At 48.8% G+C, this 27,654-nt stretch overlaps 3 protein-coding genes across 4 annotated transcripts in view; 2 read left to right on the top strand and 1 right to left on the bottom strand.

The window, feature by feature from the left end:
- Positions 1–2,374, top strand: part of LOC8032248 (protein brunelleschi) — a 29,342-nt gene extending 26,968 nt beyond the window's left edge. For both annotated transcript variants that reach the window (XM_029979201.4, XM_029979200.4), the window contains exon 25: positions 921–2,374. In XM_029979201.4, the coding sequence (XP_029835061.2) occupies positions 921–1,142 (222 nt within the window). In that variant the 3' untranslated portion in view covers positions 1,143–2,374. The remainder of the gene's footprint in view (positions 1–920) is intronic.
- A 947-nt stretch (positions 2,375–3,321) lies between these two features.
- Positions 3,322–20,182, bottom strand: LOC8032247 (mediator of RNA polymerase II transcription subunit 17). The gene is made up of 13 exons (XM_040219816.3): positions 19,866–20,182; positions 19,599–19,707; positions 17,109–17,279; positions 15,475–15,610; positions 14,477–14,660; positions 12,313–12,495; positions 9,820–9,953; positions 9,631–9,753; positions 8,645–8,853; positions 8,361–8,417; positions 6,404–6,656; positions 5,807–5,955; positions 3,322–3,584 (listed from the first exon to the last, which is right to left on the bottom strand). Exons 2-13 carry the CDS (start codon positions 19,685–19,687, stop codon positions 3,374–3,376), a joined length of 1,899 nt encoding a protein of 632 aa, XP_040075750.1. The 5' UTR covers positions 19,688–19,707; positions 19,866–20,182; the 3' UTR covers positions 3,322–3,373.
- Positions 20,183–20,367: 185 nt separating this feature from the next.
- Positions 20,368–26,620, top strand: LOC8030285 (DNA-directed RNA polymerase II subunit RPB9). The gene is made up of 5 exons (XM_002399606.3): positions 20,368–20,699; positions 20,978–21,032; positions 21,115–21,188; positions 23,366–23,492; positions 26,300–26,620. Exons 1-5 carry the CDS (start codon positions 20,629–20,631, stop codon positions 26,360–26,362), a joined length of 390 nt encoding a protein of 129 aa, XP_002399649.1. The 5' UTR covers positions 20,368–20,628; the 3' UTR covers positions 26,363–26,620.
- The last annotated feature ends 1,034 nt before the right edge of the window (positions 26,621–27,654 follow it).

Here is a 27,654-nt window from a genome sequence, read left to right as displayed (position 1 = left end):
GCCCCGTAACCGACCGCTTCCGCTCATCACCTCGCACTGTAAATTGAGCGTACAGTTGTCCCGTGAACTGTTCCCTAAAAGCTCGTCACTCTAGCAGACAGCAATGCTGCGTTCATCCGAAATTGGTTGGTTTGGTGTAGTGACACGCATGCTCTCATTTGCTTCTCGCTGTTTCAATAAATGTCGGTCCTCGCTCTGACGCTCTAATTCGGTCGCAGGGGCCGTCACCTCCACGGTTCGCCAAGTTGTCGTGAAGCGGAGTATAGACACAACTTTTATTACCGTGCAAATCAAACCTCGTCCTAGAGGTTGCCTGCAGCGGTCTTCAGATCAACCAGAGAACCAAACTTTTAAGGGGGCAATGTCTGTATGTTCATATAAACCCATCCAATTATGGTTTTAAAAAAATTGCCAGTAAACAAGCGTGCTTCTCATTTACGACCATGCACTAGCTGACAACCGCATAGTCTGAGTTGGTGGGCATTGTTCTACTTAGCGTTGTACGGATTGCCTCAGACCTGCCCGTCGTCGCTACATCTACAGAATGGACCAAATAGCCGTCATGCTCCGCGAACCGCACATCGCGCGATTTCATGTCACCGGTTTGCGAGGTCCGCCACTAGTTCACAGACTGCGATGCTCGGATATGCAAACTGCCCTTCTCTCGTGGATTTTGGCGGCGGGGAACACCTTTGGAGCAACTGAAGGCACAGGTCTGGCACCTAGCCTTGTAGCATTGCGCCGAAGTTCGGCACAGTGCTGCAGATGACACAGGTGGGAGAGGGAAGAAAGCCCCTTTTTATACGAATTTTGAGTGATAAGCTAATTCCTGTCGTAGCCTTTTCGTTACGCAACCAGCCGGTCTACGGACTGGTCCATCGTGTGGATACTCGTTTAATGTCGTGCCGGTCCGCCCACAGGTAGCGCCGGGGGACACATACGTGCACGACTTCACGGTGGCCTTCTTCCTGTGCGGCACGTACCGGCTGGAGCTGGGCTGCCGCTCTCTCGACCTCGAGGGGCTGGGCTCGCTGAGCGCACTCGCTGCGGCCGCCCTCTCGGCCTCGGCCACCGATGAGGACGCCAGCCACCTGTGGCGCTGCACCCTAGAGCTCAACGTCACCGCCCCGTCGTCCAGCTAGGCCCCGTCCCCTTCCACGACCGGCTGCCCGTCTTCCAGAAGCAACCGCAACGCGTGCCCGTTCCGCGTCGCGGTTTTGTGTCGCAGTTTCGGAGACGGGTGTGGATCTGCCTCTCGAATCCGGCGTCCGGTATTTATTAGCGTTGCCAAAAAAGGAATGTTTCGTATTTTTCGAAGGGTTTCGACGGTAAACGGGGACTCGTCGCAGAGGCCACCGCATCTCTGGCCGCGTCGTCATTGTCCAACACTGTCTTTCTTGCGGAGCCAAGTAGTCATGCGGAGAAAGCGGCACTTGCCGAGTTGCAGGGCAGAAGGAATAGATGTCTTCTCTTAAAAGCGTGTACGATTTCTTTTTGTACGGCGGGGACACCGCATACTTAATACTCATCCCCAACTTTGATTGCATCCGATCGGACTCGGAGTTAGCCTCGCGCGCTCCGTCCCTCGAGCACTTTTGTTTTCTACCACGTCGAACAAACCGGCGGACGTGTCGCGGAGCGCGTGTCGTATAAAGGGCCGTGCGACGTCGAAGCTTGTTATTTGGGTTACATTTGTTTTTAGTCGCGTCGACGAGGCGGGTCCCGATGTGGCTTCCTGGCACGCAGTTTGGATTCGCGAGCGTGGCACCCGTTGGAAAACACGTCGAGTCCGATTTGCGAGCGTCGCCGTCGGCTCCTCGCGTGCACGGAGAACTTCCGCGAGCTTACTCCTAGTCCCGAGTTGTGGCGAGCCCGCGTCGGTGCGCGAGAGATACGGAGTTGTACATATAGGTAGACTAGAAGGAGAAGCCCGTCTCCCGGGTCTCGATTTTATAGGGTTTCGCAGTCAGTATTATTTTATGCCGCGTCATGCGTCCCCAGGTGGAAATTCGCCCTCGAGTTCGCTTCGAAAGATTCAGAGAAGCCGCCTGTGTAGCCTCGACATTGTCTTCTTGCGTCACGGAGTCGTTGGGGCCAAGTTTGCTTTGCGCCCGTTTCTGAACAGAACAAAAAAAAAAAGCTTAGTTTTCCGTCTCGTCAACGTCCCTCGTGTCGTGACCGAACATTCCCCAATGTTTGCGAATAAGGGTTCTTCGAAAGGATGTCATATGCTCGTCGTCGGTTTCGTCTCAGAGAGAGGCATGCCCCTTGTAACATAGATCTGTCTATAGGTCTCCGGAAGTGTAAAATAGGATGTACAGTCAAAGTGTGATATAATGCGTTCCGGCAATAAAGACGTCAAGTTACCAGAACATGCCGTCGCTCATACTTTTCTGTGGCATTGGTTTCTCACTGCATACCCTGTCGAGCACCTCCCGAGGTGGAAAAAGCTTTGTTCACCAGATTGTTCTGAAATTACCCATTTTGATGCTTGCAAAGAACATTTATTTTTACAGCGGAGCTGTTAAGGGCTAGTTTCCCCAGTTTTGTTTCCGATACCAGACAAATGTTGACACAACTACACAAAACTCTGGACAGCTACCGCCATCTATGAGCGACGGCGGCAACCAGACAACCAGTCGGGTTGCCGCCGTCGCTCATAGATGGCGGCAACCTTTCCAGCTATCACAGAAGAATGGATAGTGGGCCGAGTTGGTGGGAATTCGTTGTAGGAAACAGCGCGAAAAACAGACGAGGGTGAAGAAGAAACACACGGGACGAGCGTACAGCTTCGCTGGTCTTCCTTCTTCACCAGAGTGGAAAGGCTGAAAGTTTTTAAACTTTCTGGGTAGATCATGCTTGTAACAAAATGTATTTGTTACATGTGAACTTCCCTCCCTCCCTCGAACAAAGAGAGATTTAAATCTTTTTTGCTACGACACGCCATTTAGGTAAAACCATGGCTGCAGCGTACTGCCAACCGCCTCTCCACTTTTTTTTCTCGCACCCGAGAAAGCACATGGTGGGCGTGCCTCTGCTTCTCGCTACTCCCAGCCAATAAAAGGCTCCTAAAATAAATTTTACCTTGACGTCGTTGCAACGTTTGCTTTCACATAAAAGTCAAGTTCGAGCCACACGTGCGAGCAGATAAAATGGCTCCGCAACTAAATTGCGCGCCGCAGAGTAAACGCCACATTCATTTCTTGGGGTGGCTGACTGATCGAAACAGCAAAGATATAGGTTTAGCAACACACACTATGCTTGTCAGAGCCGCATTCTCTAGGCGCCATATTTGCAGCGCATTGGGTCACCGGAGTCGAGACAGAGTGGCGTCGCGACAGCTTATATTTACAGGGGAAGGGCGGGGGGCGAATTAGGTGGTGAGTGCGGCCATGAGGTGCTCCATCTTGGAGAGGAAGGAGCGGCCCTGCATGCGCGCCAGGCACACCTCGCGGAAGCTTCCGCTCAGGTTGTGCCACTTGCGGTCGCGCACCAGCGTCGACGGGTAGAAGTCCTGTTGCTGCGGGGACGACGACACGCTCACTTCGATGCCGGACTGGGGCCCGCACCGAACCGAGATCACCCTGTGCGGCGGAGAAAGACGGGTGCCGGTGAATTGCCGCTGCCTCGGAGCTGTAGAAGTTAAGGCCCATTCAAGCACTTGCAATGCTTATGACAGAGTCTTTGCAATCTCTTACGACGAGAGAACACACCGGCATGCTGGCGTCGTGTATCAGGTGACTCTGGAACTGTATTTCACTAGAGCGAAGGTTCTGTCAGTATTTACGAAATCTAATGTACGTACTACGAGAAATAATCGTTTATAACATTGTCAAAAGTTTGTTGAGCCAAGAAAGAAAGAATGATAGGTGAAAAAAAAAGGGAAATATATGGAAATGCCAAGTGTTCCACAGCTATGCGACAGATGGCGCCAGTGCGTGAACCAACTCTTAAAAGTAATTATGTTACAGCTCTCGAGCTGTAATGTCAACAAGTTACGAGTACAGTTACATTCTTGCAGATGTATCCGGTTGCAGCTACCGGTGCTCACAAAACGTAAAGCTAGTACTCCTAAAAGTGATTAGGTTACAGCTACTTGAGCTGAAATGTAATCAATCAGGTTACGGCTACTCAAGCTGAAGCATATTTAAGTTATGTTCTTGCAGATGTAATTATCTAGTTGCAGTTATAGTTTTTCACACTAAGTAGTTACTTTTAAAAGTGCTGAGGTTACGGCTACTCAAGCTGACATGCGATCAAGTTACATTCTTGCAGATTAGCTGCAGTTACAGTTGCTCACTAAAAGTGACCAAGTCACTTGCTAAGTACTTTCATACCCCATGTCGAGGTGTGCCATGACTGCCTTATTTTCTGTCCACCGAAGCTAAAGAAAAAATGGGGTTTGGAGCACTTTGAACACATTTTTCTCCGTTCCAATTTTTGGTATAAATTCCATTTTAGTCAACCTACCGTTTGATAACGGCAATACAGGAAAGGCTCATTCTTCACTTTTCCTGACTGAAATTTAATAAGGAATGCGGCTATGGAATGTTTTTGTCACTTTACAGATGTCTTTTATAAAAAATGTTGACATTTTGTCAAAGACACAGAAGACCAAAAAGTTGACCAATTTTGCAGAAGAGAAAATTAATAGAAATAAATGACTTTTTACAAAAAGCTTTCCATAGCCGCACCTCCTAGGGGTTCTGCTACATATCTAGCGAATAAAAATCTTGAGTATCGTGATAGTTTTCCGAAGATAGATTAACTAAACAATGTAGGCGTGTTGCTGATAAAAGTTGCCCTAATTTCCTTCCCACTTAACCGACATACATGAAATTTTGTTATGCACCCTCTAGCATGACCACCAGCCTACCCTGTAAAATTCATTAATGTTAAGCGAAGGGTTCAAAATTTGACCCTCCTAGGGGGTGTGCCCCCTTATTTAAGAAAAACTAAAACGACCGCATCTCCACGTGGTGAAAGATGTTGATTGGGGCGAAGCTCTGGTGGTGCTTGTCTGCGTAGACGCTGAGCCGCAGCATGCCGAGCCTTTCGTTCGTTTTCATCCATGTCAGAAAGAGAATGTGTGGTATGGAACGTGGTTATATAAGCATTTGACCGCAGTGCCCTCTCGTCTGTAAACGTTAAGCCAATGCATGCAAAGTTTAACGCGATTATATACGCATTTGACCGCAGCGCCCTCTCCCGTATAGACGCTGAGCAGCTACATGCAATGTTTCATTCATGACATCCCCAGCTCTTGAGCCGTGGCCGAATGGTTAAGGCGATGGACTAGAAATCCAATGGGGGCCGGTCTCCCCGCGCAGGTTCGAATCCTGTCGACTGCGCAAACATTTTTTTTTTTTTTTTCGCTTTACACGAGCACGTGAGCTCACGAGCACGATCTCGAAGCACGAGCACCAGCAAGATCGATGTGAGCATGGACGCCGGACGGACAAGGCTAGACCCTAAGGAGCTCCGCCCCTAAAATAATTGTCGCCAAAATTCTACCTCATTACAGTAACTCAAAAGTCAAATTTGGGGCTTTATGTGCCAACGAAGGACATCTGGCATGCCCCAGCAAAAAATCGAGGATTAATTTCGACCGCCTGGAGATGTTTTGTAGCGCTACCGAAATTCTAGTTACCTTCTCCGCAACAAGCCTCCGTCGGATTGTGGGCATCTCGACCGTGACTCAAACCCGCCACCTGGGGATCGGAGTGACTCAAATACTCTCGACTGGTTGCTCTGCTGCTCTGAATCTCCAGCTCTGGGGTGACCTAGAGCAGCAAACAGAACTCACTTGTCCCCGGTGGGTGATGCCATGAGGATGGAGCAGGCGTTGCCCACGGGCTCGACTGGTCCCACGCCCGCATTGGTGCACGTCGACAGCACCTTCCAGCCGACAAACTTGGCCAGGGTCTGCACCGCATTCACCTGGTGCTGAGACACCTGCGCCAGGAAAAGGACATTGCTTCAAATTATATATTTATTATTATTATTATTATGAATAAATAATAATAGTAAATCAATAATTTTTTGGGGGTGGGCAATGTTCAGGGGTTCTCGCCCTAGGAATATTTAGCCCGAGAAATGAGCTGGTCACCTTTCAGGATGGGCTTGGAATTTAATGCTATACTAAATCCTCCCCATAGGAAAAACACTGAGACAGGCATCTAACGTACTGAAAGAGTCAAGATTTTGACATAGTATAGCATAATTTAAACTTAATGACAGTGATAGCTGCTGCATTGTGGAAAGGCACGTTGAAAGAGATTTGCCTTCAGCTAGTGTAACAAATAACTTCACCATAAATATTAGCGGTCAGAATGTCAGCTAGAGGGCGCAAGTCGCCACCCAATTCAAGGGGCTTTTGCCGCCCGTCCAGAGCGGGGCCCACCTGGCACATGAGCAGGTAGCGCAGCTCCTGGGGCTCGTAGGACAGGTGGATGACGCGGCCGTCGCGGCAGATGGCCTTGAGGGCGTGCTCCTCGATGTGGATGACCAGCGGCGTCCTGCAGATGGTCTCGTAGCCCTGGGACACGATGTTGATCTTGACCGAGTTGTGCGTCGGGCTGCTCATGCACATCCAGTGCGCCACCACCAGGGGGTCCTTTGTCTCGCACGCAAACTGGTCGATCACGTACATGGTCCTGCACATGCACCGTTCCGTCACAGAGCCGCCAAATGCTCCGAGAGTAACCCAAGACCTCCTCGGCCTCTTCTTGAGGCATGACTGTGGCGATGGTTATTGAGGAGCAGACATCCGGACAGACGTCTGCCACATATTTACGCAGGTTCAAACTCCGGGAGTACAACGAAACGTCCGAGAATCGTGTCGAGGCAGCACAAGAGACCATTTGGAGAATGTGCAGTACCCTCCTCCGGCAGCATCAAAAGGTGTTCTGGGAATCGGCTGTACAGAACCGGCTGTAGCAGACGACGGAGGGAACGCAGGCGAGCAACAGAGTTAGCTTGTCTCCCCCCCATTCTCTCCAGTGTCACATAGAAAATATAGAACATAAACCGGCATTCTTCTTTTGCCGATGCAGGTAACATGTAGCCGGTGTAAAATGACCCAGTTTGCCGATGCAGGTAACATGTAGCCGGTGTAAAATGCCCCAGTGAAAACCAAACGGCCAATCAACGTCCAATCAAACGTCTAAAAAAAACTCCTGCATAAATGTTCTACATATGTTAATTTCCTTTCTCTTCTCCCATTTGCAAGAAGGCTGACGCCAGCCAATTGTGAATGCGGTATTCTGGGAACATTTGATGGCCCTAATAACTGATCCTTTAAAAAAACACTGACAGGGTATTTATGCTCGCCGAGGCTTTTGTTTGAGCATGACTTACCCAGAACGCAATTTGCGGCTCGAAATTCATTTTCTTTCTGCCCAAAAACAGCCGGTTGAGAATTGGCCAGTTTCAGTCGCGCTCACTCTCTTTTTCATGGTCACGTGGCATTCCAACCATGTGTACCAAATATATTCAAAGTCGTGGATCATCTAAGGCACACATTCAATATTAAAAATAGAAACAAATATAAACCCTATTTTTCCGGTCACCAATAAACGGCAAATATGTTGATAACAAAAAAAGTTGCACAAATCACGGGAATTACATGTACAAGTCATTCTCGATATGGCGACGTACCACGGGCTGGACGACGCAATGGCAGCGCACGATGGACCAACGCTGCAACGGACGTGGGGCCACTACTTTAGAAATGTTGTTCGTGGTACCGGCCAATCGATGTTCAAGTGCAGAACATCGAGTGGAAAGGACACGAGTATGAAACAATCGCACGACAAATGGTGCACGCACATTCATCTTTGTCGTCATCTGCTTTACGCACCGAAGAAGTGGAAAGAAGAAAAAAATGCAGTCGGGTGTAGCCACATGACTTCTGGCCATGAGCTTCCATGCTTGTGTTTGGGTTTCGAGCAGTTGAATTTTTCTGGCTTTATAAAAAAATATATGTGATCACCAAAATATTGATTGGGTATACTCCCGACACCATATTAAATCACCTGGAAAAAAATTAAATAAATTTTTTTGAGGTGCGTCAGTGTCTCTAGGATAACGCTGTTCTTCCAAGCAAATCCAACAGATGTCCAGGACAGAGAAGGTCAGGCCCAAAAAATCATCCTACTTCCCAGTTGTTCGCACACTTTGGTACCTGGAACGTGTCTATGAGTTTTTATTTTTCACATCCTCATTTTTGGTTTCTTGATTTCTGCGTCGTGACTTCATTAACTGTCTCAACCTCTGCCAGGGATATTGCGAGAAAAGAAAAACAACTGGGAAGGGGAAGCCCCCCAAATGCTGGCCACGGACAGGCACAGAGAACTCACCTAAGTCGCAGGACCACGTGCTGAGTCTGGGCGATGATTTTTTCCAAGATGGTCTCGCTGGAACAAAAAAGCGCACCAACACTTCAAAACTTCCACGTCTTCCAACTGGCAACAAAGGTGGGTGACTCTGTATCCACTAGTACTTTGGCCAGCAATGCTGTTCTAAGTGGCACTTTGGCCAACAATAGCCATTTTATGTGTCACTTCGGCTAACGATAGTGCTTTGCTTTTCCCTCCATCAACAAAAATGCTGGGTCGAGTCGGGTATGTGGGGCGGCCCCCACCTGTGCATGGTGTCCCTGAGTCGCTGGCGGTCGTAGGCGTGGGGCCCCGCCAGGTGGCGCCGCTTGCCCAGCCCCATGGGTGCCGAGGCGGGCCTGGGTGTGGCATGGTGCAGCGCCGAGTAGTGGTACTCCCGCAGCAGCTGGTGCAGCGAGTGCTCCAGCACATGCTTGTGGTCCAGGCGCGAGGGCTGCAGGGCGGGCTTGCGGTCCTGCGCCCCCATTACACATCCATACGGTCACCCAATGTAGCTCTCGTGAGCGGGATGTTATTCACAAAATTGGGCTGCCCGCAGTTCTGTTCTTACGGTGAGGGTGCAGACATGATTTTCGTTACAACACCCCAAAAACTTCAAAATATGGGGGTTTTACTTGCCAAACCAACAAAGGGCATCTAGCATGCCTGAAACGTTTCGGCCGGGATGGTGGGAGTGACGACACCTTCATTCTGGCAGGCGACTTTATTTCAGTCCCATCTCAAGCAAAAGCGCTCCCACGGCCGGTGCAGTCGCATTTTATCGAGTTCGCACCAAAAACTGGGCATGCACCCCGTCCCGCTTATCATGCCGATAAGATATGTTACATGCCCTAGTGAAAGACTGGGGATTCATTTCGACCACCTGGGAGTCTTTTGATGTGCAACCGATATCTTGGTTACAAAGAGCCCTTCTCCACCTCGGCTGGAATTCGAACCCGCCAACTGGGAACACATAGCTCGTCACAACACCTACTTAATGTTCTACATGGGCCTAATTTCGACAGGAGCATTGACGAAAGGGAGGATCACATTTCATTCATACGCATTTGCCAGGAAGGAAGAATGGGATGCCACTTCCGCAGCCCAAGCAAAACACTGATTTTATGGGGCGACAGCAGTTCACAGTTGCTGCATTTCAGCCTTCAAATCAATCCGAAGCATTATGCACCGCTGCATTGCGCATCCTCCCCGAACTGGGACAGTCCAACCTGCCCTCCCGACCTGGACCCACCTGGAGTGTGCGGTGGCAGAGTCCGATGCAGAGCTGAACCCCCGGGAAGAGGGAGGTGGTGATCTGGTTGCCCACCACCAGGTTGGGGATGGAGGGCTGCAGCTGCACGGCCTCACGGGCCAGCTGGCAACAAAAGAACGTGCTTGGTGAGCGTCCCGCCTGCGCGGCAGCGGAAGGGAGGGCGCCCACCTGGGAGAAGAGCTCCCTGCAGAAGAGCACGTTCTGTGCCGCCTCGAGGCGCTGCTGCCAGTGGGTCTCAGGGTTGGAGAAGGCGTTCTGCGGCAGGTTGATGCTCAGCTGCCCGCTGGCAATCGTCTCCGTGTCTGCGCGGCAGGGCGCACGGTCGGTGGACGGTGGCACTCTACCACCCGAGTCAACACCACTAACACAACTCGGTTGGGTAACTGCCGGAGAAGCCTGCTCTGGAGAACTGAGCTCAACCCGTACTTGAACGCCGAGCATGACGGGATCGAAGCGCTGCTATCTCCGCCGCAGCAACCACTCTGAGAACTACTGTAAACGACTTAACCTAAGTTTTGGAACTTGAAAAGTGTCGAAAAAAATTTATATCCCAAATATACTGCCCCATGGTAATGGATACATAGCACATCTCCAAATCGCAAAATTTTGTGCCTGCAAAACATTTCCAAAACCAACAACCCAAAGAATTTGCGAAATATTGAGCCCACGGAAATAAAGTAGTTTACAGCAGGGGTCGGCAACCTCTTCGCTGAAGCGGTTCAAATCGCCACGAATCGGAAAAAGAGCAGGTCAGATGAAACACCGGGGGGATTAGCTTCCGAACATGAGCAATGTGATGCACAGTGAAGTTGGCCCAGAGCTGCACACTGTATCTTGCGAGGCTCTTGGTACCAAGGTCCCGCCTCCATCATTTTCAGGGGCACACATTCTCATTCCAAGATCCAAAGACCCAGACAAACTAAAAGCCATCAGTCCAATTGCTCCTCGTAATGATGGCCTACAAGATTTATGCTAAAATTCTGACCAGTCAGTGTGCCAGAATCTCCACAGTAACTTAAGCCTCTGTGTGTGACAGAAACTGTTTAATTAAAACTGCACAATGGTAAAAAACCATGATTTCGAACAGTTTATGCTGGATACGAGGACCTTAATTATTGCTTCTCAATGCATCACTTTGGTGCATAACAACTGCTGATGCCTGATACATACAGTGAATGTGCACAGGAAACTAACCCCCTGGTGCTGTTGTTTCAGAATTAATATGTCCGTTTACACAAGGTTTGCAACCTACCACATTTCTTGCACCATTAGTCCCCAAGAGTATGCATGTGTGCGTGTGTGTGCCATTGTGGGGGGCTTTTCTGGTAGCGTGCCGGCGGCTCTTCCAGCCCGCGGGCCGCAGGTTGCCAAAGTCTGGTTTACAGCATACTGTAAACTACCTATTTTTCGCAGGCTCAATATTTCGCGATTTAGGTAAAAGCTGAAGTTTTCAAATAATTTGCTGGTCCTAGTTTTCGCACTCCGGTGGAATATCAATATAGATTCTAATGTGTTTACATTTCACCGGAATTCTTTGCAGGACCTATTTTTCGCGAACTGTAGGTGATTTGCAAAACTTAGGTCCTCGCGAAAATTAAGTTGTCTACAGAGGTTTCTTTTTTTACTACAAAAAAAAAAAAAAGTATGCCAAAGTTTCAGAACTAACCGTTATTTTATTCAAAAGTTATAACCGATTTTCTGAAAAAGAAAAAGGCGTCCCATGGACCTCTTATAATATACGCAGCTGAATGACGCCAGTTACCGGAAAAGGGGAGAGAATGGGCCCCATTTTTCTATACAAATTTTAAGAATATAACCTACAACTTTTGACTGAGATAATGGTTAGTCCTTAAACTTTGGCATCTGGTTTGGACCACTAGGGCTACATTTGGGTGGAGAATGAGCCTTCGGTGATGCACAGTTTACTTTTGCGGTAAAAAATACCCTGTAAATTTTTTGGGGGGAAACACCCTGTACGTACTGAAATGGAGAACAAAAAATCATGTAAACTTTACCTGTGTCTGCAAAGCAAACTTTTGCTGATCCTCTTGATTCAAAATGAATTATGTATTATGTACCCCAACCAGGGGCGGATTTAGAGGGGGGGTCTGGATGTCCTCACCCCCCTCTTGATTTCTGCATGTGTAAAATTTGGGGCGTAAAACAATGGAGAGGGGCAGGAGTTCCTAAGAATATGGTACGCTGATCAACACCTGACCCCTCCCTCAGGAAATTCCTGCATCCGCCCCTGACCCCAACTAACCAATGAACAAGCTAACTGGACGGGCTGACCGCCAAGGGGTCGGACCATGATTGAATCTGAGTAGTAATGTTGTGCCTAGATTGCAGAATGTTTCCAACTTCTCTAATTGGGGCCAAGCAGTTTACGGGCCGCACTTGCAATGCGAGCTGTGAGGGGGTGACGAGAGCGTCGACCGTCTACGCTTCTCCGCTCGCGACATTGCAACACACTTGCAACCAACATGCCCAGGAGGCATCCACTGTTAAATTGCAAATTCTCTCCACGATTTGAGCAGCTTCCTTCCTTCAATCTAGGCTCTCTACTGGGCCGCAGCGGCTCCGTTTAGGCGAATGCGAGTTTCCCAACCGAATCGTTCCGGTATATTTGCCTCGAGTGAGTTTGCCCCCATGGGAGGCTACCTTTCTGGATGGTGACCTGGATGTAGGAGATGCCTTCCAGCTCCGACGGGAGGGTGACCTTGATGGAGCTGCCCCTCGGAGGTCCCGCCGAGGACAGTTCTGAGGGGGAGGCCCCGCTCGCAGCCAGGGCCTGGGCGCTCTTGGACACCTCGAAGGTGCCGCTCTGCCAGAAACGGGACCCCGCTGGGGACGGAGAGAGAACATTCCCGCTCATACTGCCCGAAAAGTGCTTCTTCTGTTGCTGTTCACCGTTCTAACGCAGATAGCATCTTAGGGTGGGCTTCTAAAAGCTGGTTCGCACACTTGCAACTGCTTACGGTCAAGTGCGTCACGACCTCTTATGATATCTTGCGACCAAAGACCACACTGGCACAACTGTAGAGTTAATATAATAATCTAGAGGGAAAGGCCCCATGCACTGGAGCCGCTTGGGAATGGTGGGACATAGACGCAGACATCGGCAGTACCAGCTGGCGGTCCCAACGGACCCATATCGCTGATGACCCCTTAAAGGGGCCCTGCAATCACATTTAAGCATCTAACTTTTTTGCAGTTTCCCCGTCTCTTGGGGTTCGGGCAAGCCAGCGGGCACGGACAGAGTAATTAAATATCAGTGTGCCATATTGTAACCGGACAACGCAGAAACCTCCTCCACCTACGGCGGGGCAACCCGCGGTGCCGAAAGCGCGCAATATGTGACGTCTTTGGTCCTGGCCTTACTACTGGTCAGAGCCGCTAAAAGCTTCTTTTTAGTTCAAATAAGTGGCGCAAGCTGTTTCAATCATTCATAAAAGTAGATTTTGTTCAGTACTTTGAATCAGAAAAGAAACAAATACAGTTTATGAAGTACGGAAACAAGAAATGACCCGTCGACATACCCGCCACCAAGCGGTTGAAAAGGTAGTGCTTGCTAGAAAGGGGCAGCGGGATTGGGCACCGACGAGCGGCGAGCGTAGGAAGGTCCCGGATGTACGCAGCGGCACTGCGGTCGTATACGGGCTCGAAGATCCAACCGGTTCCGAGCGTTCCCAAGGCCTTCGGCAAGCAGGTTTGGCTTGCGGTTTGGCCCTTTCGCAGTATGGCAGTGCGAAGTGGCTCCAGTTCTGAACTGATCTTTACCCCGTGTTTGCTGTCGTTTGTGGCCAATGAAGTGGCATCCCGAATTAGTTTTTAATCGCACAGCAAATGCAATGCGAGCCGCCCTGGCTGCCCGCTTCATCCAGCCTACTATACAGAACATGCTTTGGTGGAGCCCTCTCGAGCCGTCGACACGGAGTGCAGCAGCCGTGAGTGCTCGCTGAGCTCACTATCCCTTCTCTAGTTCACGGCCACTCCAGCCACGACCAAGGACGTCATGAAGGAGGTTATTTTTTGCTTGTGTCTGTAAAGTCAATTTGCCTATAACATTTAAAATAAAGCGAAATTCGAGAAATATTTTATTAAGTTACTTCGTTCAGTGCACTCAGGTTCGGTGCAAATTAAAAACCAGTTAAAAAGTCATTGCAGAGCCCCTTTAATATGCACAAAGAACAGGCAAAACATCACCTATAAGGTGTGTACCTCATTCTTTTCTAGCTTATTTTCCAGGAAAACCCCGGAATGGCGCATTGTATAAAACTAAATCAAGTCAACAAGCGCTCAAGCAAACTCAACTCGTCGCGGTAAAATGAACAAGCCTAACCTTTCGTCCGCTTTCTTTCTCCACACGTCTGTCACTCTCCTTCTCATTCTTTCTCTCGGAACTGCCAATGTCGGCGCCCAGGGTTTGCCGCGTTCTGCTCCTGTCTTTACCCCCTTGGGCACGACGGCGCCATCTATGAGGCAGTTGTGAAACTATGTCTCAGCAGACCGAAGGTTTTGCAATATATAAGACCAAATGTGTGTAATATCTGCGAGAAACGGTAGTTTATAGCTGTCAAATATTTCCGAGCCCAAGGCGATAGAAAGATGCGAGAAAAGAAATGGGAAATATACGGAAATGCCGAGTGGCCCACGGCCACCCGACAAAAGGCCCCGGTGCATTCTCTCGTCACAAGAAGTCCCGAGAGGTTTTAAGGCGCCCAATCGTAAGTGGTCGCGAACGCAGCGACCAGCCTCGACGCGTCGTTTTTCTCGCGCTAGCCGGCCCCACAACAAGTTCTGAGTCGAAAAGCCGGTGGCTCACCGCTGCGGTAGGACAGGTCCCCCAGGATGGTGCCGCCGACCTTCTTGAGGCGCCAGTTCTGGCGCATGTGCAGCAGCTCCGCGTGAAAGTCCGGCATCAGGCGACTGCGCCCGGCCGCCTCTGCCTGGGAAGCTCGTAGGCACTCTGCCCCGTTGAGGATGATGGCTGCTGCCGATGCCAGGGCCTGCATGGAGGCGCCACGGTCTTTGGATTATCCGGTCCGGAGTGTACCGCGTTCTCGAAACTGGTCCCTCAAGTTGCCCCTGACGACAACGATGTGGCAGACGCTTGTTCCACTGCAGGTCGCTCACTAGCTTGACAGTGCACGGGAGCAAAAGAACAAGAAAGAGAGCGGAAAGAGAAAGCGGACGACGGGTTACGTGCGTTCGTTTTTGCTGCCGCAACAAGCTGAAGTGTTTCAAATGGTCGTCAACTTCATTTCTTTTTAAAAATGTGCGACACCGGTGTTTTCTGCAAAATAAAGCTACTATAAGAAAAAAGAAAGCTAGTTACAGACTTTTCACGTGGTGTTTTGCTGCTTCTTTGCATTTAGTAAGGGGCACTAAAGTGATTTTCGAGATTGTTGTTTTATGGCCAAACTCAATCTATGAACCCTGGCCATCCTAGAAAACCCAGACATTGTGAGAACATGGCATCTTTCCATATTAAAAAATGACCAAACATAGTGACACGTCCCTTTTCCCGAGATACATTCTAGAAAAGGGGTGGCTTGGTAGGTTTTATAAAAGTTTTAATAGGCGAAAAGACCATGCATGATTGTAGCTCTGAGTTTTCTAGGATGCTTAGAGCACGCAAATTAAGCGTGCACCATAAAAGGACAATCTCGAAAGTGTCACCAGCAACATGGACCCGTCAGGACCACCAATGTCCTTGTCCATGCACCACCGTTCCAAAGCGGCCGAAATGCATGGGACGTTTTCCCCCAGATTGCAATATGAACTCTGTGCTTTCTACAACCTCTCAGGCTTAGAACGCACCTTCTTCTTGGCCACCAGCATGGCCACCGGCTTGTGTTCGGCGGGCTCCTGGGACACCGGGTCCAACACCATGTAGTGCTTTTGCTTGGCGATGTTCAGGACGTCACACAGCACGCTCACTTCCGTCAGGGCATGCCTGCAAGCGAATGGTGGCAGCCCCCAGCTCAGGTTTGGAGCGGACCACAACGTTCAGAAGCCCGGTCCTGACGAGAGCCGTGCCCCACTTTGACCCAAACTCGACCAGGGTCAGATTTAAGGAAAGAATAGAGAGCTGACCGCCCTCTCTCCCCCACAGTCTCTAAGGGAACTCTTTTGTATGGACAAAACGGAATACGGCAGTTTTTGTTGTTGTCTTTTTCCTAAGAAATGCCTTCTCCTCGTGAAATGGCAACTATCTTGATTCGCGATGTTAGATCTCTGTGCAGAGCCCCCCTCCCCTCCCCTCCCCCCAAGCCTGACCCATAAACCAGCCCCTGAACTCGACTATACTCCGTTTTCAAATAACCTGGGAAACGCAAAAGCTTTGGTTTCTGCGAGCCAATCGGAGCATCGGAGTGAGGCATGTGACAACACGCCGTCCCAGTGGCCTCCACCCGTAGAGACTTGTCACATGCTTAGCCCTGTCATTCTGATTAAGTATAATTGTGCTATGTGTCGTGTTTTTCTTTGCAAACTAACGATGTCGACACTTTGTGGTAAATACTTTGGGTCAATCCTCCTCACGCACAATTTGGCGGTAAATATTTCTAGACCTGTAACTACAGCAGTTGTGTTGGGGAGGTGACCAAAATGCCAACTTTGCGCTATCCACAAAAAAAGCACTTCGGACCGATAGAGTGCTTTTAAAATTTTCCTACAAAGACAACACATTTTTTTTTAGCAAAAGCCGAGCACCGAGTCAATAAAATACATTTTTTTCGTCAAAATAGATACATTTTGTGACATGAACACTTTTCGACGAGCAGTTGAGCCACTAGTGTGTGCATGGTTGTAACTTCTGCTTTGTACGTATTTTTTTTTGTTTTTTTTTTTCTATTCCTGACTGTATGAACACTTTTTAAGTTATTGCTGTTAGTGGACACATAAATATAAAGATTATTACTACGATTATTACACCTGTCGGCAGCAATAGATAATTTTTTGTGACATGAACACTTTCCGACAAGCAGCCGAGCCACTATAGTCCGTTGCAACTCAAGAAGGTAGGGTGAGGGAAGGGAAGGCTGGGGAGGAGGAAGCAGACAACGCTAACGGGAGGAGGAGGTTTCCCCTCTCTTCTCTAGCGTTCCATCTGCTTCCTCCTCCCGGCCCGTCTTACCCTCGCCCTACCTTGTGGAGTTGCAATGGACTACAGTCTGTATACGATTATGACTCTTGCTTTGTACGTGTTTTCTCGTCTTTCTATTCCAATGAATGTATAAACACTTTTTAGGCCTAGTGAGCTCTTTGTGGACATATCAAAATAAAGATTATTATATGTAGATGGTTGAGCGTGTTGGTTATTAATTCACGATAAGGAAAGAAGGACATTTAAGACAAACAGACAAGACAGGCTGTCTTGTCTGTTTGTCTTAAATGTCCTTCTTTCCTTATTGTGAAAGATTATTATACCTGTTGGTAGCTCTGGTACTCACCGTAGTTTGGTGCGCACAGAGTCCCATGGCCAGAGAGAGGGCTGGAACGAGGCGAGTTCTTTCTGCTCCTCCGCCGGGCTCTCCGGGACGTCTCCGCTCGTGTCGCCCGCAGACTTGCCAAAGTCAATCTTTTGCGCCAACTTGGTGAGGTTCTCCGACATGGAGCAGGGCCTGAAACGGGGCAGACGGCCTCCCTGAAGTGTCTGAGCACCACCGCACGTGACTACGGATATTCATTTGAAGCTCTCTACAGAGCAAAGTGGTGGTGCAGACCAGCTGGCTCATCGTGTGCAAGAAATTGGTGCCAATAAACGCGTGGTATATTTTCGTCCCCGTGTTTATTTTGCGCCGTTTTCATGTATGTTTCGCGGTTGCCTCTGGATATTAACATTTTGTGTTTTCTTAGGCCTGCTTCAGACGAGAGTTATCTCCACAATGTCGGGTTTCCGGAGAGTTCTTCCCCAGATCCTCGGGCTGCAACACAAATTCCTGGAATCGGGTCCAGACCAAAATGGGAGCAACTCGAAAATGCTTGAAGTGGCAGCAGCCAATTAGGAATATGACAGTTTCATGTGACTCCCCTGTGGTGGTGATGACGATAACTGAACACATGGTTAAACTTTGCTGTTGCTGGATCGCTTTCGAGGCCAAATGGTTGGGGGGGGGGGGGGGGGGGGGGGATGATTAGTATCCTCAACATCATTTAAAAATATAGAAACATGTTATTAATGAGCAAGATTGTGCCAAAGCAGTGCAAGAAATTACAATTTTAATGCGGACGATGATGACGAAACATTAACTAATTGAGTTTCTGTGTGTGAATGTAGGAGGCCGGTGCTGCAACATCAAGATGGTGGGAAAAGTTGCTTCGTTTAATGCTACATTCACACTCACAGATCCGCCCTAATTTTGACACCAGACATCAAAATTCGGTGGAATATCCGGCAAACAATTAAATCAGTTTGTGACCGATTTCTCCTGCTAATAAAATGTTTCTGTTTGCTGCAAACGAATAACAATACATGAAGAAACAGTCATTTGCTGATGTCACATCCTGCACGAGCCACCCTGAGTTCCCATGTTGAAAATGCTGCCATGTCAGAACTCTTGTGTGCAAGCAGAGATGTCCACTGACACTAAAGGACATCCCATCCTTTACAAGAAGCATCTGAGCTACAAAGACAGTGCCCACAAAAAAAAGTATAGGTGAAATAAAACTGCCACAGAATTAAGTGTGAGGGGTACATACACAAATTGTATACCATTTGAAGGTTGTTTGGTCACTACCTCCCCATATTATAGAGAAGATATTGAGAGCATTTTCTTGGATTTATAGACTCCCTACTTCATAATGCGCAGCGGTAAAAGGGCATACCAAAAGGAAGCCTGCTAGAGTCGTTTATGTAACACTGCATGGATAGAGACTATCTTTGCACATGTGCTGCTTCCGCCCCACTGCCATAGATAGCTTTCCCATTCACAGCACCAATATTATGGAGTTTTTGAAGCAGATATGAGCCAACACAGACAGATGAAGAATGCATGGGTGTGGGAAGTACCCTCGTATTCTCTAAATTCTGAGAGGTTGTAGCGTTTAGTTTCGTCGAATCCACCAGATATCGGCTGCCGGCAACAAATCTGGACGGCACGGTCCTCTTCCGGTGAGTGCATTCAGTTGGTGGCAAATTTGTCTTCCAGAAGTGTAAACAAGGCAGGAAGTTAGACCCATAATGGAATAGCTGTAAGTCCTACTCATGGACTCCTGCACGATGCTAGCTAGCCTTCGACAGACTTCTGCGCCGTTCTGGCGTTGCTGCTCTCTGAAAAGAGTAAAGCTATACGCACTCCGGAGTGCGCTTCGGACGGAAATGGCTATACGCACTCCGCTTTTCTCGTATAAAAAGAGTGGACACAACGAGTTTCCTAAGCGGTGCCATGGCATAGGGGTTAGGGTGTCCGCCTCATACGCACGTAGACGCGGGTTCAATCCGTGGTGGGCCTAATTTTTTTTTTTTTTTTTCCTCGAACATTTTGTTTTGTCGAGACATTTGGCGATATTTACGACATTTCCTTTTTTGCAATGAACAATAAAAAAAAAATTAAAAAAAAATCGAATGTTGTCGAGAAACTTCGCAGAACTAAATGGTATCGGACCCCCTTTCCGGAGGTGCGATCGGGGACAGCGGGGCTTGGATTGCCGGCTGGACGCCGCGAAGCGGCGTGTACTGGTTACGCTTTGTAATTAGCAGCCGATACTGTCGCCGCGAAGCGGCGTGAACGCAGGCGGGGGGCTGTGTTAACGAGCGCCCCAGTGATTCACGCGCCGTTCGAAAAGGGTGGCCCGAGCGGCATGATCTCTCGGAGGAGTGCGTATAGCCATTTCCGCGCGAAGCGCACTCCGGAGTGCGTATAGCTTTACTCCTCTGAAAAACGCGATCCCCGGGATAACGTGCTTTGAGGAGAAAGCTGCCCGCCAGACGCGATACTCACTGCACGTAGACCTCCTGCCCATCGTAGGTGATCTCTTGCACCTGGTACTCTTGTCCAGCCTCCACGCTCACGCTCACGGACGAAGCCATTCTGGGATCCAGTGGGGTGCCTGCAATGACAACACCGACATCGTCAACAATGAGCAAGGCGAGCAAGCAGAGGCCCGGGGTTAGGTGGCCATCCCTGCAGAACTACGTCGTGAGTGAGTAAAGAGGAAGCATTGTTATGAATGATCCGGAACGCGGTGTGATAACGTGCAATGCGTACTTTCTCAGATCTCTGCGGTCAGGTTCAAGCGCTGGGCTCTTCAGCGGCGGCGATGAACATCAGTCGCCGATCTGACGGACTGCTCTTCTGTCATACGCCCGTGGCGTCCGTGGTCACACGTGACTGCATCTCTGCGTAGTCGCTACTCGACATAGCTGAACTGGCTGAACAGATGTTATACCGTCACCAGTGACTGTGGTGATTCTGGTCTTGCGGTCCAAACACCACACTCTTCCAAATTTCCAAATCCACCGAACCCAAGGAACGCACGTAGCCGACCAAACCAAACACAACGTTGGATCAGGATTTGGATTGCCTTGGCCACCTTGGCCTTTTGGAAATACATCCGAAATTAAAATTGCTAGACGAGATTGACGATTATTTACTCGTTTATTTATGTTTTCCTACGCGGATTTAGCATCAAAAATGAAAGACATTTACAATTCCCTGTAACCAAGGCGGTTAGATTATTTAATTGATCCAATAGGCACAATTTAGCCAAATCCAGTCTCAAAATTGGACAGCGTGAAACTGGTGAAACCAGTGAAACGACGCGAAGACGTTAACGCGTTGGTCCGATTGTTTCAACCCCTTCAACGTTGGCCTGTCTTCGTTTCCGAGGGCTTCAGAACCCTGAAAGGAGTTCGAGCAGACGTTCTGATCGCTCACTGGTCCGATCTGTTCGGCACGTTCCTGGCCTGTGAGTGGTGCTCGGTGTTTTTCCGACGTTACGTCAGGAGTAACGTTGGTCAGGGCCGACACCATGGGCATTAGCTTCGACGGACTCGGCGACGAGGGACCGGGCTTCGTGGGAATCAAGTTCTGTCAGGAGTGGTAAGCAGCTTCTTTCTCGAACAGAAAGTCGGGGTGCAAACGAGCTGGTGGAGATTACTAGACAAGACATAACTCAACCCCAAGAATACAGGAAGTAAAGACGACACGAACACACAACGCCCCTGGAGACTTTGTGTGTCCGCTTCGTTTTTACTTCCTGCAGTCTCGGGTTTGAGTTATGTCTAGTAATCTCCACCAGCTCGTTTGGGGTTGAGTTATGTCTAGTTCTTTCTCGGTCGCACCTATTCGAATTAACTCGCGCGTATTTCTGTGCGCAGCAACAACATGCTCTATCCAAAGGAGGACAAGGAAAACCGGGTGCTTCTCTATGCGGTGAGTGAATATGCTCGCGTCTACCTGTCTGTCCTCTCAAACGCCGAACCCCCATTTGTTTAATCTTTGTTGTTTTTTGCAGTGTCGAAACTGCGACTACCAACAGGTGGCCGACAACAACTGCATCTACGTCAACAAGATCACGCACGAAGTCGAGTGAGTCACAGATTTAACACGCAGGCCAGCCTGCCGGCTTGATAAACTTGACCAGGGGGGCTATGTTGCGCTTTTTGGACTCCCAGGAGACTTGGAAGAGGGAAGTGACGTCAACGACTAGAGCAAACGCAGATTGGATGTTGACAGAAGAAAACGAAATCAACACCCAATCTGCGTTTGCTGTGTCGTTGACGTCACTTCCCTCTCCCTAGTCTCCTGGGAGTCCAAAAAGCGCAACATAGCACCCCAGTCTACCACAAAGATTTCTGGAGTAAAAAACTGGAGATGTTGGCTGCCTTCACAGCAACCAACATCTCCAATTTTTTTTTTTTTTTGTTATTTAATAAAAAAAGAAGGGATGATTAAAACGTACAGCGCAAACAGACGGGACTAAAGAGAGAAGACACACAATTTTGTGTCTCTTCTCTCTCCAGTCCCGTTTGTTTGCACTGTACGTTTTTGATCATCATGCCTTACCACTAACACACCCAAGCTTCATGTTAAAATATTGTGTGAGCGAGGAAAACTTTGGAACCAATGTTACCTCATGCCTCTATTGACTCGTCTGCTTGGAATAGGTAAACAGTGTAGCTTTAGGTGGAAGGGAGGAAATTTTTAGTAATAACAAGTCAACTATTGCACAAGGGCCGCCGAGAGAGTGAAGTGCAAGCCTTCTTGTTTTGCTTGAGCTCACAAGAGGTTGTAATCTACAATATGGATACACCTTCCATTTAATAGACCATATGCAAAAAGATGCGCCATCGAGTGTACTGCCAATAAATTGTTTTGTTTCCACCATATTATGGGGGTTCTCACACTGGTAGTTTTGCCCGAGAGATAATAGTCCTGACAAAGTGGGAGTCCTAGATCTATAACATGATCACATACTGTCAGTCCAGTCCTAACCCTTGGCACGTCGTCTGCGATAAAGACCAGTCACTTGTCTACTAGATGATCCGGTTCATTGCTTCAGTGACGAGTCTTGCAACCTCCTTTCTGACAATCCTTTTTCCACAATCCCGCGGCTGTGTTTCTTTTCTTCGTTGCGCCGAAACAAAGAAGCAGCCCCTTGAACCTACAACTGCATTGTCCCAATATTATGAAAGCCCAGTTCAATGCAGATGTGCCTCATCCACAGATGGAAGACGGCAAAAACTCTCCAATATGGTGGCTTCGAATGGCATGATGAGCTGGCAGGAATTTTGCAAATGGCCTATTTTGTTACAACACTGAAAACCCGATATTGGGGATCCACGAAAAGGTGCAAGGCATCTGTTGTCTATTTTATTGGGTCTCTAATTTTAGGCTTTCCCAATGTTCAGTACTACAAATATAACCAGCTTGTCTGCCTCCTCACTCTCGTTTCTCATTCCATCAGCATTATTCTTCTAGCTGCGCTTTGATCACTGCCGAGGTGTCCACAATATGTTGGAAAGTTATTACGAGGAAGACACAGTGCAACCAAGATTTCGGTTTCACACTGAAAATGTCTCGTCCTTTGCCGGTACATAGTAGATGTCCTTCGTCGTTTAGGTGTGTAAACCCCAAAATGTATTTTACAGCGAAGCTGTTATGTGTTAGGATCTGAGAAAAAATGTGTCCGCGGATGTTGACAGAAGACTCCCCATTGGTCGTGGCAGCATGAATAAATAAAAATTAAAAATATTGTAGAGCCCTTCCACTTCACGTGAAGATAGAGGCCCAGCAAAGCTGTTATTGTTACTTCACGTTAAGATGGGCAACCAGCGTGAGTCAGCCTTCCTTGGCATTATTAGATAGTGAGGTGCTAATACCTTGGCATCGTTCTCAAGGTTGTCCTAGAAGTCAATCTCGAGGTCGTGCTCTAGGCGTCGTCCTAGAAGTCGTCCGAGAGGTCGTCCTGGAAGTTGTCCTAGACATTGTCCTTGAGGTCATCCTAGAAGTTGTCCTTGAGGTCGTCCTCTGGGCATCGTCCTAGACGTCGTACAAATAACAGTTTCGCTGGTCCTCCGTCTTCACGTGAAGTGGAAGGGCTCTACAATATTTCCACAGAATTTGTTTAGAGCAAAGGTGTTGCATAAAAAAGTGCCCCAAAAAGGGGGTGAAGGCAAAGGCGTGGGCCTCGTCTCGTAGGTGGCATAGGCTTTGCCCCGCTTTGCGGTCAGGGAAAGTGATGGCTCATGTCCTTGCACGTGCAGCGAGCTGACCCAGATCGTGTCGGACGTGGTGCACGACCCGACACTGCCGCGCACCGAGGACCACACGTGCCCCAAGTGCTCGCATCGGGAGGCCGTCTTCTTCCAGGCACAGTCCCGCAGGGCAGAGGTGAGTCCCCATCCTGTACTCTGCTCGGCCACGACGCCCAGAACGAGTCTCAAACTGGCGAGTCTGCTGCGGCCTCGAGAAAGCTACCTCGATTTCCGCCTGGCGACGTCTCAGAAGCGTCGCATTGTTGCCGGCCGCAGTCCTGGCGGTGTCGCGGCAACGGCGGTGTAGGTGGTGCGAGCTTGTTCTGCTGAAGGCCTCTCGCTGGTTCGGCAGTCCGCGGAAACTTCAGGTGTCGGCAGTGGCGTAACTAGATATGACGGCGCCCATGGCAAATGAAATTTCGCGCCCCTCATGATGATAGTGAAAATGACATCATCATCATCATCCTCATTATATTATTATTATTGTTATGGGTTGACTCGGCCCTGCGCCCCCTCCCAAGTGGCGCCCGGGGCACCTGTACCCCCCTTCCCCCCCCCCCTAGTTACGCCACTGGGTGTCGGGGCACTGCGGCGATGGCGATGCTCGCATTCTCTCTCTCTTTTTTCCCTTAACTTCCTACGCCCAACCGTCGGGATCACAATATCTGACAGCGCGACGCTCTGGCTTTTGCAACGTCATTTGTCGTCGCTTCTGGACCACTTTCAACGCGCGGGCACAATGGGACGCCAAACATTCCGGTCGTAAGTACGTTCCGGGCGTTGTAGTTCAACATGCGAGCCAACATTAGAGCCAAGGCCATGGGAAACATTGCATCCGTGGTGGCGTAGTGCTTCCACGTCGCAAAGGAGTCCGAGTGTTCCTCGCTTCCCGGAATTTTCTTTGGGGAGGGCTCTATGGTTTATTGCGTGCATGTTTGCTGCTTGTGAAATATATAGGGTGTGCCCAGTGAATCATGCACTGTAAATCGAATTGGAAAAATCGGTGCTTGCACGTAGAAAGCTCAAACTTCCACCTAATGTGCATTGAGGTGGTACATTGTACCTCGTGAAAGTTCGAGTTGTAGTTCTGTTCCTGTAAAAGATGAGAGCAACAAACTTGCTAAAGTCGTTGACGGACGTGTTCACAGACGACCGAGTCAGCAACGCTTGTAACGCGTGGCGCCATCTTGAGACTGGTGCAGCTAGAAGATGAGAAAGTGCGTTGTTTGCTCTCTGCGGCTACCGGGAGATGGCGCCACGCATTAAAAGACACCAGAGCCGTATATTGGGAGAGTTTGGCCATTTTGTGATCTTGCCACCATAACGTCCCCCTCCCGAGTGAACCAATCGGCCCACGGCGCAGGGTGAGAAGCACGAGCTCATGAACTCCCGGATACCCCAAGTTGAGGTGGGAGGGACGCCATTTTTATTCATTCGCCCAGTGGAATGCATGGGATCGGCATCTAAACTTCGGGTATTTCCTTTTATATTGCTGGCTCTGGCAAGAAAATGATATACTGTTATTCCTCGGTGGGCTAAAAGCCTAACAAACTAAGTTTTTTTCGACGTCTGACCGCAAACTTCTATTCAGGAAAAAAAGTTGGCTCATAGCAGATGACGCGTAGCTTCCAACAGTGCTCTCTACAGAAAGCGTGTTGCGTTAAAATTTTTCTTGTTCGTTGTAAATTCGTTTGCAACGAATTTCCAACGAAATCCCAGCTGTTAAAAATTTTTTTTCCCTTTACATCTGTCTTTTAAGCCATCGCTAACTTAGTCTACTACCATTGACTTTGGCAAGTTTGGTGATCTCATTTTTTTACAAAGAGAGAACTATATGTTGAAATTTTACGAGGTAAAATGTACCACCTCAATGCACATTCGACGAAAGTGTAAACTTTCCAAGTACAGGCACCCATTTTTCCGGCTCTTATTACAGCGCAAGATCCACCAAGCGCACCCTATACGAATGGCAAGTGACAACCATGGCTCTGCTTGAGTGCATCTGTAGCACGCAACAGTAATTATTCCCGGCTTGGTGCGAGGATGCGTGTCTGGACAACCCTTGACGATTGGTCCATCGATCAGTTTTTACTCTGTTGTTAGCTTCAAAATGAACAGGGTATAGCACTATGAAACAGTTAATGGCATAGAAGAAAAAAAAAAAGCCTATGATTTCCTTTTTATTAGCAAAAGTTCAGTCCCAACAAAGAAATTTGGATGTCATGTTTTAAATTAATTAATATTGCGTAAATGCCAGAGGTCACATCATGCACTAATGATTTATTTCTTCGAAGTAACTTAATCACTCGAATTTCATTACTGCCACCTTTGTTGAATGCTTAGCACCAGAATTGTTCGCTTTGGGTGTAAACATTTGCACTCCGTTGGAAAAAAATGGTGGCATACAACTGGTTTGGTTACCTTGCAAAAGTAGATGAATAGAACCCCCATTGGGGGGGGGGGGGGGGGGGGGGGGGGGCAAAGGGAGGAATTAACTCTCCCCAACAATTAACAATGGATTCACTTTACAAGTACCTCTTTAGCAGTGCTGAGAAGCAAGTGCAGATCTGAACGCAACCTCTCGGGGGTCATCTGCTTCCCACTGGTACGATGCAAGTTGCCTTATGGCTGGTAACAAATCTCCCTGAAGTTCCTGGATAACAGATGCACTCGCTGCTTCCTACAAATCGCTACATTCTTCGTGAAACCCACTGGCATTGTGGTGCTGATACCAGCAAGAATTCGCCAGCATGCAGTAACAGAAACTGGAGGATGCCGATTTCTGCCCACAAAATGTGCTTAATCATGCCTGCCAGTTGTCGTTACTTCTTAACTATTATGTCTGTAATTGAGAGACTTTGGTTTTTACAACTATAAGCATGTGATGTGCATTTCTGGGTTTCTTTTCGCGCCAAGCTAATGCGGAGCTTGTCTTTCCCGCAGGATGAAATGAGGTTGTACTACGTGTGCACCAACACCAACTGCACCCACCGCTGGACTGAGTAGCGCCCCTCGGGGTGTATTCACTGGATACAATGACCTGAAAAGCTTGGCAACAGAGTACTGGGACACTCCTGGTTTCGGGCTGCAACCGAGCGGGGCAGGCACATGTTGTACAAGCTGTTACAAGTTCTCCATGTAGAAGGCGCTGCTGCACGGACCCAGGATGCCCATTCAGTCTTTGAAGCACCTCAGCTCCAGAGTAGAACCAAGTGTCTATTGAGTGTACAATAAACAAAGCTGTTACGCATTCCTGCACCAAAACATGCCTGTTTTTTGCTGTGTAGCAGGCAGATACCACGCACCACAGGATTTTGTTGCATTTGTCTGTGAAGAGCCGAGGTTTTGGCTACACCTTTCACTGCGCCAAAGTTAGTTCCGGGTATACACCAACTCATGTTTACAAACAAACCGGAGCGCCCCTAGTGGACGCCAACGGCGCCGCGCATGCGCGGTGTATGGTGGGCAAGAAGCCCGCCGTTGCCCATAAACAAACCATTGGATTGCGTTGTTGTCGGCGTCGGTGGGAGTCCCCGTGCTCTTTTTAGCGTTTGAATTGTTGATTCTTCGTCCTCCTAACAATGTCTGACTACTTGAGCGGCTTCAGTAAAACTAACGAGGCAAAACTTCGAGTTAATAATGTGACGTGCGGCGATTCATTTCACGTGGACGCCACAGAATGTGCGCTAGAGCCTGACTCCCACGATGAGATTCTGCCCGCTATTTTCAGTCGCGACGTCGCTCGGGCTGCAAAAGCATGGACCGTAGATGAGATGGTGCACGTCGATACTGAAAACCGCAAGTATAATTGGGCATTACAAGTCGGTGATGGCCACTGATAATGATCAACATCGTCTTGTATCTGTTTAGACTTAGCCTACTTACCCCAACCAACCTTCAAAAACGTTTTGATGCCTGCACTTAGTTCTTATCGCAATTACCGGGTCGACGTTTGGTTTCCGGGTTGCTGTCGTTTGAACGAGCTGACGACAAAAAAGCAGACAAGTTTGAAAGAGCAGACGACAGTCCGAACGCATGCGCAATGAAGTACGAGCAAAAAGCACCGCGTCCCGCGTCCACAGACTGTTGGAGTCACGTTGTCGGCGCCTGTGTGAGTCTGCATACTCTTTTTCGCGTTGGAATTGGCGATTCTACGTCCTCATCGCAATGTCTTACCACTTTAATCGCCTGAGCGAAATTATCAAGGCTCGTTACGCCGCTAAACTTTGCGTAAATAATTTGACGTGCGGCGATTCATTCGCACGAACGCCGCAGAATGGACGCCAAAACCATGATGA

The sequence above is a fragment of the Ixodes scapularis genome, unplaced genomic scaffold (assembly GCF_016920785.2).
Source record: "Ixodes scapularis isolate PalLabHiFi unplaced genomic scaffold, ASM1692078v2 PGA_scaffold10__122_contigs__length_95168666, whole genome shotgun sequence".
Classification (NCBI taxonomy): Eukaryota; Metazoa; Arthropoda; class Arachnida; order Ixodida; family Ixodidae; genus Ixodes; species Ixodes scapularis.
The sequence above is the reverse complement of the archived record's forward strand: the minus strand, read 5'-3'. Positions and strand labels throughout refer to the sequence as shown.

Coding starts and splice junctions, on each gene's coding strand:
- LOC8030285 (XM_002399606.3), top strand. CDS start 20,629: ATGGGCATTAGCTTCGACGGACTCGGCGACGAGGGACCGGGCTTCGTG. Junction 20,700..20,977: donor ATCAAGTTCTGTCAGGAGTG/GTAAGCAGCTTC, acceptor TTCTGTGCGCAG/CAACAACATGCTCTATCCAA. Junction 21,033..21,114: donor ACCGGGTGCTTCTCTATGCG/GTGAGTGAATAT, acceptor TGTTTTTTGCAG/TGTCGAAACTGCGACTACCA.
- LOC8032247 (XM_040219816.3), bottom strand. CDS start 19,687: ATGGCTTCGTCCGTGAGCGTGAGCGTGGAGGCTGGACAAGAGTACCAG. Junction 12,496..14,476: donor GGACCTGTCCTACCGCAGCG/GTGAGCCACCGG, acceptor CTCCGTCCCCAG/CGGGGTCCCGTTTCTGGCAG. Junction 8,418..8,644: donor CTCAGGGACACCATGCACAG/GTGGGGGCCGCC, acceptor TTTTTGTTCCAG/CGAGACCATCTTGGAAAAAA.